This window comes from Leptosomus discolor, chromosome 7, assembly GCF_034619465.1.
Source record: "Leptosomus discolor isolate bLepDis1 chromosome 7, bLepDis1.hap2, whole genome shotgun sequence".
Classification (NCBI taxonomy): Eukaryota; Metazoa; Chordata; class Aves; order Leptosomiformes; family Leptosomidae; genus Leptosomus; species Leptosomus discolor.
In genome coordinates, this window is record NC_141397.1 from 8,509,980 (window position 1) to 8,523,769 (window position 13,790).

Sequence of the window (13,790 nt, forward strand, 5' to 3'; positions counted from 1 at the left end):
TATGAAAATTGGACTGGAGAAGAGACCTTGAAAGATCAGCTGAACTAGTCCATTCAAGTCCACCCTAACTCCCTTCCTCTTTAGGTACGTGAAAGATTGTCCCATTTATAGTTTCCCTTTTTTCAACAAAACAATCCAAATTCTTTCAATCCTTCTTTGCACACCTTTCTTTCTAGAATACCAGTAATTACTATTGCTCTCTTCTGAAGTTTCTCCTAGTTGTTCATGCATTTCTTGGGGTGTGATGACAACACCTCAGGTGCAGTCCACCTGCTCAGCATGCCATAGTGAATACTAGACAATTGTTCTCTTTTCTCACCATTTTTACATGCAACCTCAAAACAATCATGTGGGGTTATATTTCAATAATATCAATATGCAAACAGCAAAACTCATTATTCAAGGCATGCAATTTGCTACAATATAAGGCTTGACAATACATAAACCTATGTGTGTGAGACCCCTCCAATACAACACTTAAAAAAAGGATATTGCCTCAGAAGTGCCTGGCACAGGTCATCAGTCGTCATGAAGACTGTGTACGTGAGAAGGAAGTCATCTAGGAGAGTTTCTGCAGAGGAAGACAATAAAGCCCAAGGCACAATACACTAGTGAGAGAAGGAAGAGTGTATCCACTCCTGTTAGTATCTATGGAAGGAATAGGACACCCACCCCCCAAAAAAGGGTCCAAAGCATACAGAATACATCAAACTTTAAGTTCCAAACCATTAACAATACGCTGCCACTGCAGAGATCAGATGTTTTAACAAGCACATCCTCAGCTCTCGAAGAACCAACAAGCACAAATATCTACAAAGCAAGAAGCAGTTCGGTAATCACTAAGAGTCCTTATCACAAACACCTCCACCCTGGTTGGCTCTGCTGCATGCAAAGCAACCTTTCCACCAGCTGAGCTGTTCTGAAGTTTAGAAGAACAGCTTTTACTAATAGGAGAGAGAAAACTGTGATTGCCATGTACTGGGATTAACATCTATGCGCAGTAGTTGAGAACCATGAAATAAATATATTCAAATCTTTAGCTGGTTAGTCTTGTGGGCATCATTGCAAGTGCTGAGAAGTTTTTTCTAAGGTTTATTTAGCTACATTATGGAAGGTTTTTTCCTCCACCTGGCTTCTATCAGTGTTATAAAGCCAGGCTGAAGGTACTTGCTAACAACCATCTCTACCCACTGCAGGTGTAGCACCTCAGGCTGTCAGGACGAATGGCACTGCGAGTTCGGATCTCAGTGTCACTTTCCCATTCCTCATTCCCACGCCATGCTAGGTTTAGGATTTTTCCAAACCTTTATGGCACACGGCAGGAGGCTGAAAGGACTGGGTTTGCCCTAGGATGAGGGGGCTCAGGGGTCACCTTATGGTGGTCTTCACCAACCCAATGGCAGAGTAGAGATAAGACCAAGCCAGACTTTTCCTGAAGGTGTGCAGCAAAATGATAAGGGGCCATCATCAGAGATTGCAACAAAGGGAAATTTGTCTACATACAAGGGATTTTTTTTTTTTTTTTTTTTTTCTCCTGTGAGAAGGGTCAGCCACCGGACAGGCTGCCTAGACAGACTGAAGAACCTCCAACATCAGGTGTATTCAGGGAGTGCCTGGGCAAAGCTCTGAGCATCGTGGTCTTACTGGACCTGCTTCGAGCAAGGTTTGGACCAGATGCCTTCACAGATCCCTTCCAACTGAAATCATTCTACAATTCTTAAAACAAATTGGCTTCCAATTTTAGTAAACTACTCACATATGACGTGTGATCTAGGAATGAATTTGTATTTGGTTCACAAACAACAAAATCTTTAGTTTTCTGCAAACAGACAAGAGAATTATATTGGTCTTTTTAACTCCAAAATAAAAATGTTTGTGCGCGGTTTTTTGCCATTTTTTTTTTTCTTCCTAAAATGGTAAGCTTTTCCTCGAGTTTTAAGGAGCTCCTGTTCACCATATTTCCTTGAATTCCAGCAGACATACTGTGTCCCCTTCAACAAGAAAACAGATTTGCACCACCTGCTTTATCAGGTAAGAGCAGGAACATGGACAGAGGCTGAACAATCACAGAAGTAATTACAGTTATATTGCAGAGCAAAAAATACGTTACCAGTATAACTAGTTGTTACTAGTTAGTATTATTACTCAGCTATGATTTCAGTTGTGATTTAAGTGGCAGACTTACAACTGCAAAGACTAAGGGCCAAACCACACCTCACGTGGGAAAGACAAGACTGAGCCCTGATTTCCGTATCCTGATTTTCTCACTATTTGTTTGCGATCTGTTCCAGTCCAAGCTAGTGCTCGTGTACGAGTGTGCAACTGAGAGCACCCCAGCAGCTTTTCACGCCAAGGCTGCAATTTCACAATAATTTAGACCAATTTCAGCTACTGGTTGCCTTCGACCTCCTTGTCAGTAAATTATTGACCCCATAGCTGCAGTGCAGGATGGTAATAAGAATTTGTCCTTGTATCATTCAAAGCCAGATATCATGTGGATATCACACGGACGGATAGCTAATGACATCCCACCCTGGGAGCACGGGATTCAAAATACCTCCATTGTCTTTTTTTAAAAAAAAAATAAATCTAGCGAGATCAATGCATTTAACACAGCTGGTCTAGAAAGAGTCCTGATCTAAAGACACATAGCTAAACCCCCTTGCATTCAGAAACAAAACAATTAAATTCTTTATATTTTGGCAACGTTGCTAAAAATGGTGGAAAGTATTATCTCTGCATAAAAAGAATATTTTGTCTCAGTAAATGAAAAGACATTGTGAACAGCTTGTTCTCTGTCTGAAAGGTCATCTATTCATTCTGTTGTGCATCTTTGGATGATACAATGCAGCTATTAGAGTTGGAGGTTTCACAAACATTTATTTGGAAATGGCTGATCTTGGGAGTCAACAACCACATTTTAGTTCTTCACTAAGCTATGTGACTGTGCAGTCATCCTCATGAAGTCAAAGAGACATTTACAACAGATTATTTCCCCAGCTTTCTACTCTGTATGGCTGATATCTGAGTTTCAGCAATATATAGTCATGTGTTCAGAAAAGAAATGAAGTACTAGCTGAAGCAAAACTGCAATGCTCACCAGTGAACTTCTGCAGTTGTTCAAAACAGCGCGGCTTTATCATACTAACTGGTGTTAAAATACCAACTTAAAAGTTTAATTTTATTACCTGATCATCTGTTTTCCAGATGTCTATCTTCAATTCTTCCAGTATCCCAAAGCATTGGGGTGGAAAGAAAGGCTGGTTTTGCTACGATTTCAGGTTTTTGCTCAATTTTTTTGCCAGAACTATGCTACGGATACCACTAACACAATTCTCTCTCTCTCAAAAAAAGGGAAGATTGAAATTGTTTGTTTGTTCAGATAACTTATGTTTTTAAGCCCTCTGTTCATCTTCCTTTCTGCATGCTCAATCACACACTCAGCCAACTTAAAGTCGCACATACGTATACTCAGTGAAATGCAGAAGAGATGCTAAGAAGAAGAAAAGTTCATAAATTGTGATTCCTGTAGCTTGCATATAGGCTAGATCTCTTCAAATTGCCTTTGAACTTGTTTAGAAATTTAAACTGAAAGAAATGTTTTGAACAAAAAAAGTCTGGATTCTACATGTGGTCCATTAATAGCATCACTCATCCGTTAAATTACTTTAACAAGTAAGCAATGGAAGTGCTTTTGCTAGATTAAATATCTATTATCAGACATCACCTAAAGACTTTACAACAATATTCATATTTTTAAATGCCTGCATTAGCTTGTAGGTATCTCCCCGAAGGCCTACTGTTCATTGTAACTATCTTCTGTATTTTCTTCCTAAATGCACTGTAATTTAAAATCATTCCAGAATGTTTTTTCATGCCATAGCAAGGACACAAAACCTGAGAGTGTACTGATTCTTCAAAAATAATTTGTTCAAAACAGTTGCGCACTTCTCGGATACTTTTGGACATTAAAAAATGTTCACAAATAATGATTTGCTGGTCTTAACCTGCAAACAGAGAGAAAGGCTAACCATGAGAGAAGTTCCTTGACAACAATTTATTCATTCTGTTATTAAGAGCAGTAAATTTGAATGAGAAAGGGCTCCAAGTGTAGAAGTTGGTATGATAATTATGAATAGAAGTCTTCCTCTTTTTTTTTTTTTTCTGTTTAGTCACAGTTGATTTAAGAGTTAAAAAGAAAAGGCAATTCCAGTCAAATCATTAATTATTTACAGTGCACCATACCCGCACTCAGAATGGCAGCAGAATGATACCTCTGCTTTTAAATTTTACTCTGTGTCCCAGTTTCTGCATATATTTATGACCATCCTCCCCATTATTCTCAAAGAAAAAGTTTTCCTAGTATTTGCAGCAAACAGAGAGAATAAAATGCACAGTAAGAGCTGGAAAAGAAAAGCTCCCATCGGAAGCAAAGCCTCTGTGCAAAAGCCTGTGATGCTATGCTACTTTTTTTTTTTAATTTCTCCTCTTCATGAATTTTTTATTTAATCATTTTCTTCTAGCCATCAATCTACTTTTTCTTTGTTCCTCACAATTTTCCTTTATTTGGCTAAGCAATTATTACAAAGTATGCAGTTAGCTTGCAGCTATGGAATATTTCATTTCAAAGACAATTTCAAGCATTTTAAAGCTTCATTAAGACATGCAACGGAACCAGCATGAGTTCAATGGGCTCCTGTTCTTGCAGCTCTTTGGGGGCAGCCTTAGGCAGTAATCTCACCACACCGAACGTGTGCGAGTACCACGGGCACAAAAAGAATAAAAAACCAGGCACTGTGCTTGTTTGTTATTAAATAATCAATTCACACCAGTTTCTGGGGAGACAGTTTCTCAGGGGCTGTGTGTGTCCCCTCCTTTCCCCAGGTGAAATAAGGCCGCATGGACACCAGCTTTACCGGGAGCAGTCGGTACTGCTCTTCCCATCTTTCTGTGCTGTACAAGTCCTTCTGCAAGATGCATTCAGGGTGGTTGAGGCATGCAAAGGTCAGTAGATAGACACGGAATGTTCTCACACACGTGAATTACCCAGGGAGCGTTTGCTTTCAGCTGGTAACTAAAGGACCCAGCAACACATCTACATGAGAAGCTGCAACCGTATTGCACGTATAAGGTGATGACAGCCAACAGCAACAACGGTGTGTTTGGTTGGGAAAGGGGATCTAGAGCCCCAGAGACAGTAAATGGTCATATATTTGGATAAACAACACATCATATATTCCCACATACTCAAAAAATCCAGAGGACCCCCTGCTGCTTCCCACATGCTCCTTACCTCTCTAACCCGATCATACCCTTTCTCTCCAAGAGGGCAACTCTACAAATACTAACGGCATGCGATGGCACAATTGTAAATGCCAGGAGGGTTGAATGGGATTCTCACACGGGTTTACACACTAAATTTTTCAGTGGTTCCTTTTCTCCCTTCTCCACCCACTTCTCTAGGCAGGGTATCACTGACTAAGCCTTAGGACAGAAATGAACACAGATCTGTAGCAAGAAACCATCTGTGATGCACATTTAGCAAATCAGGACAGGCAGTACACTTCAAGGTGTCGCCGTGTCTAACACCTGCAAGCTCTTCTCAAACTTGAGTGTTTCTTAAACTACCACGGTGGTACAAGGCATCAGTGGAGCAGTCTCACATTAATAACTTGTTGCATAGACACGATAAGAGACTTAATCTAAAGGAAATACCTTTGTCAAATGGGATAAAAGTTAAATTATTTTTATTAAATTAAATATATTTGAGGACAGTTTTTAAAAAGCAAGTTTAGCCATCACACAGAACGAATAAAGAAGGAAAAGTAGGGAAATATTCCAGTGCTACAGATAGGTACACCTCTCTAACTACCCACCCAGCAATTTGTATGTCCACATACTATTTACCATATGCACCAACCAGCATCTTTAGACCATCACAGCTAAAACAGTACTGTATACTCATTTACATTACAAAGATGTTCAACAGCTCAAACTGCATTCAGAATATACCTATTGCTCTGTTGCTAATGTTAGACACCCCGTCCAGCTAAGCCAGATATAATTATTCCTAATGCCAGCCCAGAGTCATTAATCCCTTCATACCCACAAGAAGAGATAACTTGAAGACAAATTCCAGTTTGTCCTGGTTTTCTGATCACCCTGTTATGACCTGAAGAGTTTTTGTTTTACTGCTTCCCAATGGCTATCAAAAACAAAACAAAAAAATTGGTGAAAAATAAGCCAAACCAGTCCTCCCACTTTCAGTGACAAACTGTGATTGCTGAGATGACAAGAACCATTCTCTTTCATATTGGACTTCGCAGAGCAACTTTTCAGACCCTATTCTTCCCCCTCTACAGCATTTCTGTTTCCATGTTCTTTCCTTTCCATTACATGCTTACTTAAATATTAAGAAAAAACAAAGCTATGCCAAGCAAGGTGACCAACAGGATTTTAAATATGCAATGCATCAGTCTTTTTTTCTGATAATTACATGGTTTACAAAAGCTTATTTCCTCTATACAGAGGAGTATAAACATATAGACTCTGTGCATATAGACTCTATATTCCTTTACCTGCAGATTGTCTATGTCATGTACTGTTAGCTGAGGAGAGGGTACTGATAGTGCAATCTGCTAAACTGCAAAGAAAAACAAGTAATCTGTTTGGGTGTGGGTTTTTTTAATTTATCACCATTCTGAACCCAAATCTCTTCCACTTTGCACTGTACAAATCCACTGTGAATGGCTGTGCAAGAATTACAGAAAGATTTAAGGGGTTTTGAGGCTTGTATTCCACACTAAATCGGATTATAAGAAAATATAGATAAAGTAGTGGAACGCAAGTCTTTTTCCACTTTATGCAAAGCAGCTATTCAGCTTTCTCCAAGGATTTGCTGGAGGAGGCCAAACCTGTATGGAGACTGAATTGGCAATTTTGTAGTGTCAGTTCAGCAACCCTCACTCATGCTACACAGCAGTTGTGGTTTTCACTGTGAGTATGAGAGAATCTAACTGAGCAAAAGGATGAAAACTCAGGTACTGAATTAAAAATATTACTCTCTTAACTCTTCAGTTTCCAAGCCAAGGAAATCGCTAAATGCCCTGACTCAAATGCTCAATTTGTATTTCAGAAACAGACCAAACTGAAGGAGACCGTAAGATCTTCTTCATTCTGAAGCATGTTAGAACCTGAGTATAACGTACTGATGGGCAGCATGTATGAACTCCAGCAGCATGAAAAGTGAATGGGGGCTACACAGGCATTTTTCAGTCAACGCAAACTCTGAGTTTAGTGCGGTAATGAGACCTCCTTGGTGTTTTGCAGGGAGGGGAGGATTTTCTGAGACAAAGACAGAGAGAACTGTATTTTAGACAACATACAACAAATTCTAAAACTCTTTAGCGATGCCATTTCCCACTTGTGATTATGGCAAAGACGATGGGATGACCATATGGTCAGCTCCTGACATCCCCTTATGTTAATACACTTACCAGTATTAGCCAGAATTCCATATCTAAAAATCACCAACAACTTCAAAATTTGCTCTCCTTCACATTCACTGCATCATCCCTACCTTGCAGGACCAGCCACTTCTCTCTAACATGTAGTGAGCCTCATCCTCCAGACTATATTTGGGGTGTGGGGGGGAGAAAACCAACCAAATCCTTTGGGGTTTTTACCTTCCTGTGTATGACTGAAAAGCTGGGCTCAATAATATAATGTACCTTGTGACTTCAAAGCACGTACTGCAAAGAATTTTTTTTAAAAGAAAATATTCACTGATGGGGTTAGCAACACTATAACTGCTCAGAAATAGTTAAAACATGCATTTCTCACAATCATCAAGAAAAGCAGCCCTATGAGATGGGGTTACAGCTGGGCAAACAGACAGATGAGCTCCCTGTGCCTGAGTAAAATGGATGCTGATTACTTACTATTCTATAGGGAATAGATATAATTTTTTTTGCTATTTTAAATATTCGCTCACTGAGTTCAAATTAAACTAAATGAGGGCTATAGCAAAGCATTTTCAAGTTTTTCAGCCTCTCAGTGCTGAAAGCTCTTAAGCTTGATAAATTCTTGTCACCCCTTTTACTCCTTTCTGTAAAATTAGAAAAATTATAATCAAACCTCAAGGCAGACAGTGCTACATGTAGATTTTTTTGCATGTTTTGGCTCACATAATACTACGCAATGCTCTGAAACCTTTCAGCAATGGAAACGCATGTCCAGAGAGTTGTAGTTGTAATCAGAAAATTGCTTGTTCTGCAGAAACGGAAAAACGATTTGAGGGCAACTCTTTTCAAAGATAGGAGTTTCTCAATAATCTGTAATTCCATAGCAATTTACTAAAAATGTCAGGATGTCTGAGAGTTCAAACAGTAAATGCAAATTTCTATCATTATTATCTGATCTAGCAAGGTATTGCTCACGTCTGAGAGGGCGCTCAGTGGTCCTGGATCTCCCCTGCATTCAGCAGATGGCAATGGCACTCAGGACCTTGCAGGATTAGCCCTTAATTCAAAATCAAATCCTCTAATAATGCTATACCACCGTGGACACAGCACGAAGCAAAAAATGAAAATTATGTTGAGAAAGAAAGGTCAATGGAAAAAAGAACATCAATATATAATTTGCTGCTAATGTATTAAAACAATTATAGTAGTTATGTCATCTAACCAGCGAAGCACTGAGAAATCAATGCACAAAGGAATAAAGAGCAAGCCATTTATTTCTGGCATTAGGTTAGAAAAATAAAATACATAAGGGCAAGATATTTAACCTGTACAACCAGATTTTTTTATTAGAGCACAAAAGTCAGAACTAGGAATAATTTCTAAGGTCATCCCCCAAAAATTTCTGGCAGTATTTTAACATCTGCAGAATGAATCAAATGCATTCTGTCTGGTAAGGTCAAAGATCCTCCTAAAGCTGCATTCCAGTTGCTGCTATCACATGTATTGGAGCAGTTTGGTATTTTGTTTGAGGGACAAAAAGCCCTGAAACCACAGGCAAAGAGCAAATGTCAAACTTGTCTAGCTTTAATGAGGCACTAATTTTTCCACATGGAAATCTGAAGCTCTTTTTTCTTTCCCCAGGTAGGAGGGAGCCCTGGTGATTAATGTGCAGCTATAATGGTCAGGGTTATTTGAAATTATTGGACACATTCACTACGCCTTATACATTTCCAAGTATTAGAAGTAATGCCTATAGCAGTCACCCTAATGTATTGTTACCTTTGTTAAAAGAAAAAGCTGTTGACTGCTGCAACTAAAACACTCGAGCTTTCCACACAGTGAAACTTCACTTGACAGTAAACTGTCACACGTGAAGTCCTCACACAAGCCTCGCTGCAGAAGGCAACCGCTCCTTGTTCGCATCAGGCATCTCTCAAAGCACTTCAGAAGAAAAACCCATCCTCTCTTTTCCATCGATTGTTTAAAATAAGCCAGCCAGGCCAGGATTGCCTGGAGCAGCAGGACGGCGGATAAAAGATTTAATGGTTCCCTTTCATCCTTCCGCCTGGGGTCCAGCTGCCTCATGGGGCAGAAGTGATGGGCAGGCAGCAGGAACAGCACAGCACGCTGCTGGTCTGCCCTGGCAGGTTTTCACCCCCAGCACGCACACCGCCCGGTGGCCCAGTCACTAGCATGTCTCGCTGAAAGTTGTACGAGCAAGTGCAAGGCAAGTTTCTACTTCTCTGCTTCTGTCTTGCACCTGGACTTCTTTGCACCTCTGCCATCGCCCTTTTCTCCAGGCATCCAAGGAGATGCAATGCTCTCCAGCCCGGACCCCTCAATGACATGACCTTCAGGTGCCACCAAGAGCTGTCACTGCCTCAGCGGGGCCAGTCGGACCTTTAGTTGCCTGGTGGCAGCGCAGTCTGCCGCGCGCAGCCGTCCTCCAGCGACAGACGGCAGCGCGCAAAAAGGGGCTGCATCACCTGCCCCCTCTGCCACCGAAAGCTTGGTCCTGCCAAGTGGGTGCTCTAAGGTGCTCATGGCTGCTCAAGCCTTTTCACAGTTCCACCAGCTCAGCACACATTTGAGTCTAAAGGGAACTTCAAAATTAGACTAGACATTCAACTTTCAGAAAGTTAATATAAAGGAAAACGTACTTAATATTCATCTTTTTGTCTTTGCTGTCCAACACTCGTATGGCATTGAAGAAGAACCAAGCATGTCCTCATCACTGAACTGGAAAATATTCTCCTAGGAAACAGTAATCTTCAAATCTAGTATTATATATAAATACGAAAATATCATCACATCTTCAAAAAAAGATTGTGAGTTCTTTACTTCTGTGTCTTCAACTTGAGATACTTTAAAAGAGCCTACTTTTCAGTGATGTTTCCGAGAACATGAACCAAAACTTTCTGCTTACAACCTAAAAATAACATCCATCTCTCCATAGAAAAACCGCTTAATTGGCATTATTTTCAAGTAAGTTAAGACTATTAGCCCAAAAAGTTTTAACTTCAGCACCTAATGACAGACTCCAAAATCCACTGCATTTAGACAATATCCAGTCCAGCAGATCATGGCAACTACAGTACAGAGGCCAGAATCCATTCCACACCGGTACATAATACGGATCAAGGACAGGTCAAACTACACGCGGCAATGCCACATCTAAAGCTCTGCAGGTCAGGTGCGGACTTCAGTGTGCAGTGCTATCCCCATCACCTGCTGCTAACTGCTTTCCATACCAACCAGAGGGATAGGTCCCTTAAGGGAACAGAAATGTACAGATCCGCACTGTGTATTTTTAAAAGTGTTTAGCAAGAAGCTTTGATCTATTATTTTCCCCCTACAAAGCAGCAAGGGGAAATTTCTTTGTGCTCCGGCCCAGGGAAGGAGATATAAGAAGAATCTTGTTTGCCCCTGGGAGCCAAATTACCATAAATATGCTAAGCAGAGCAAGCTCCCCAACATGTGGCACTGGAGCATGTGCAGTAAACATCACAGCGTCTCTTCAGGGAAGCCCAGCACAACAAAGCCTCCGCTGGCAAAACGCTCCTGGCTTCTGTAGATCTGGCAGAACTGCCTACAAGGAGAATGACGGCATCTTCATCTGAGCAAGAACGGCTGGATGCGGTCCAAATCTCTGCAGAAGATGGCAATAACACGCACTAGACTAATGCACAGACCATGCACGCGAAAGAGCTACGCCACAGGTCAAGTGGTGGGATGGTTTTGGTGTATTGGGTCACACCACCAACCAGGTGAGGGACTTCCACATGCAGCTGTGGTCCCACTGTCACGTAACCTCAAAAGCAGCGGCTCACTTGCCAACACCTCCTGACACACGGAGGCAAAAGGCCCAGCAAAGGTGCTGCATGGCTGTGATGGGTTACAGGCTCTGCTGAGCAGGGGGCAAGGAGGAGGAGGGAACACATGTTGCAAACCCCACAGGAGACCTAGACTAGGAGGCACTAGCGTATTGCAATGTCACTGAAGGATGCTGCTTCCAGCATTTTGCCCCAGGGTGCACAATGCCTCAGAGACCTCTGAAATAACTTATGCAGTATCTAAACATCCAGCTAAACAGCAGAGGCCTCCTTGTACTGGGATGGCAGGTGGGACAAAGAGCCCAAAAATCAAACAAGGTCATACTTGCATGTTACATTTCCACACCTGCCTTCCTCCCTGTTCCCCATGGCAGCGAAGCACGGCTTCACAGCATAAAACCAAAACAACAAGCATCAGAGCACTCCTAAGGCAGCTGCATTTTGCTTCCCCATGTGGTGAATGAGTTCCAAAAAAGCCTGATGCATTTCATGATGGTGGTGTTAAAGCACAATGTTACATTAACTGTAGACTTATTTACATGACATATGTCCTCAAATTATGAGCCTGAAATTGTACTTGCTGTACTGAGACACCCAAATCATTCCAATGACAGGTTAACATGTAATTAAAGACAGCTTTTCTCCTTACTATTACAACTTAACGGAAGACAGCAGTAAAAAAAAAAAGCCTTGTACATAGTCTGCGTATGTATTAAGAACATCTAACAACTTCAAACTACCGGGTTTGTCAGTACAACCCTGTACTGACAGCAGAATGAAAGAAATAACAAAGGTTCTTCTTGCACAGTTTAAAGATCATAAAGGGGTAAGACACAAGGAACAGACATTATCCAGAGTTCAGCTGCTTGTGAGTATTAAAATACCTGCATGGGCATATTTCCCGGTGGCAGCAGAACTGTGTTCTTGTGCAAGGACCTTTGGCTGCTTGCAATACACAGTAGTTCGACGTTACACTTTTGAGAAAGGACACCTTTATTTTGATAATTTAAAAACTATTTTCACTCATCAGTGAGCTCAGCATTAGATCCTTGATTCAGCTGTACTGTAACTACTCAGGGGTTTTATTTGACAGCCTTATTTCAGTTAAAAAAAAGTGGAGATATTAAGCAATTATTGGATGAAAGACCAGTGGGGTGATTTTTCTAAAGGTGCATATTCACTTTGCCATTATTTTGGATTTTTAGTGCTATTTATTGCACTATCATTATTAGTCACAAAAAATACATACGGAATACAACTCTCAGGTAGAGATAAATTTGGACTGCTGTACTCCAGCTTTCTTCTTTTGCATCTTTCTTCTCCAAGTCTTACGAGGTAGCGTACCTTTCATGCACGCAGTGGAAAGCATCTAATGCAAGAGATGCATTCTGTATCTTACAGAATTTTTTGTTCAGTTTTTACCTGCTCATCAACACTGCCAGCTGTTCCTTGGACTTCCACAGGGCACAGAAGAACCTCCTTGGCCGAGATGTAAACCTCACCTTTCCGCACAAGCATACACTAATCCCACGCAGTGTTTAGGATAAAGGTAAAAATCACAAACTGCCATAACACACAGGATACTGTATTAAACTGAACCTCTTGGCTCATCTGCTCCATGACCATGTTTCACCGCTACACGTAATGACATCGAGCTGTGACTAGTGCCTGCTGCCATCTTTCATTTCTATAGCTCTTTTAGGCCATAAGTGCCAGCACAGCTTTTATAAAACGTGCTTTATTTTTCCAGTGTACAGAGAAAGGGAGGCAGACACAGGCTCAGCAGAGGCAGGGGGTACCTGCCAAGGCTGAGAGCAGAAACCCAGCGTCCTCATTCCCATTCTGCTCATCTCTCCGCAGTCCCACACGGGCAATACCAGTGCATCCGGCTTCCTGCCAGCGTGGCCAACACCACCAAACGTGAGGTTCAGATGGTGATCCCACCGCCAATCACCTTTTCCTATCAAACCTCCAAACCCTCTTCAACAGGCTAACAGCAGCATACTTTCCACTTTCCTTCAGCATTTTTTCTTTCCTGTTCCCCAAAGGAAAATGGCTTTTTTTTTGTCTGTCCAACTGTCTGTCAGTCTTGCTCTCCCTTATCCCTCCAACCTTTGAATCTGCTGACAAATTTCAACCAAATTTGAGACAGCACACCAACTTCTCAGAGACACTATGTTCCTATAAGTAACAGGAGCAAGTGCACCTGTAGAAGAAAAAGAGACAAATTATTGCCTCACTGAAGGCTGCCATTAAGCACAACTATGTTCACAGACATAAAATAACTCAGCCAAAGGAGATGTAGTGATAGCACCTTAAGCTGCTGCTGGTAAGACTGAGTTTTTTGATTAAAAGATATAATCTCAAACAGTGGGACTACTAAAATCACTGAGATATCCTCCCTATTTAAAATTCTGCAGACTGTGTCCATATCCAGTTTCCCTAACAAGGCTTCCTATCACTGCTGCTCCCATCTCTCTGCTGCATCATCTCT

General features: G+C 41.2%; 1 protein-coding gene across 1 annotated transcript in view; it reads right to left on the reverse strand.

Annotated features, from left to right (window-relative positions):
* Positions 1-13,790, reverse strand: part of RAPGEF5 (Rap guanine nucleotide exchange factor 5) — a 157,686-nt gene that overhangs the window by 32,693 nt on the left and 111,203 nt on the right. Inside the window, exon 12 of the mRNA XM_086468129.1 lies at positions 493-571. Coding sequence (XP_086324255.1) covers positions 493-571 — 79 coding nt within the window. The remainder of the gene's footprint in view (positions 1-492; positions 572-13,790) is intronic.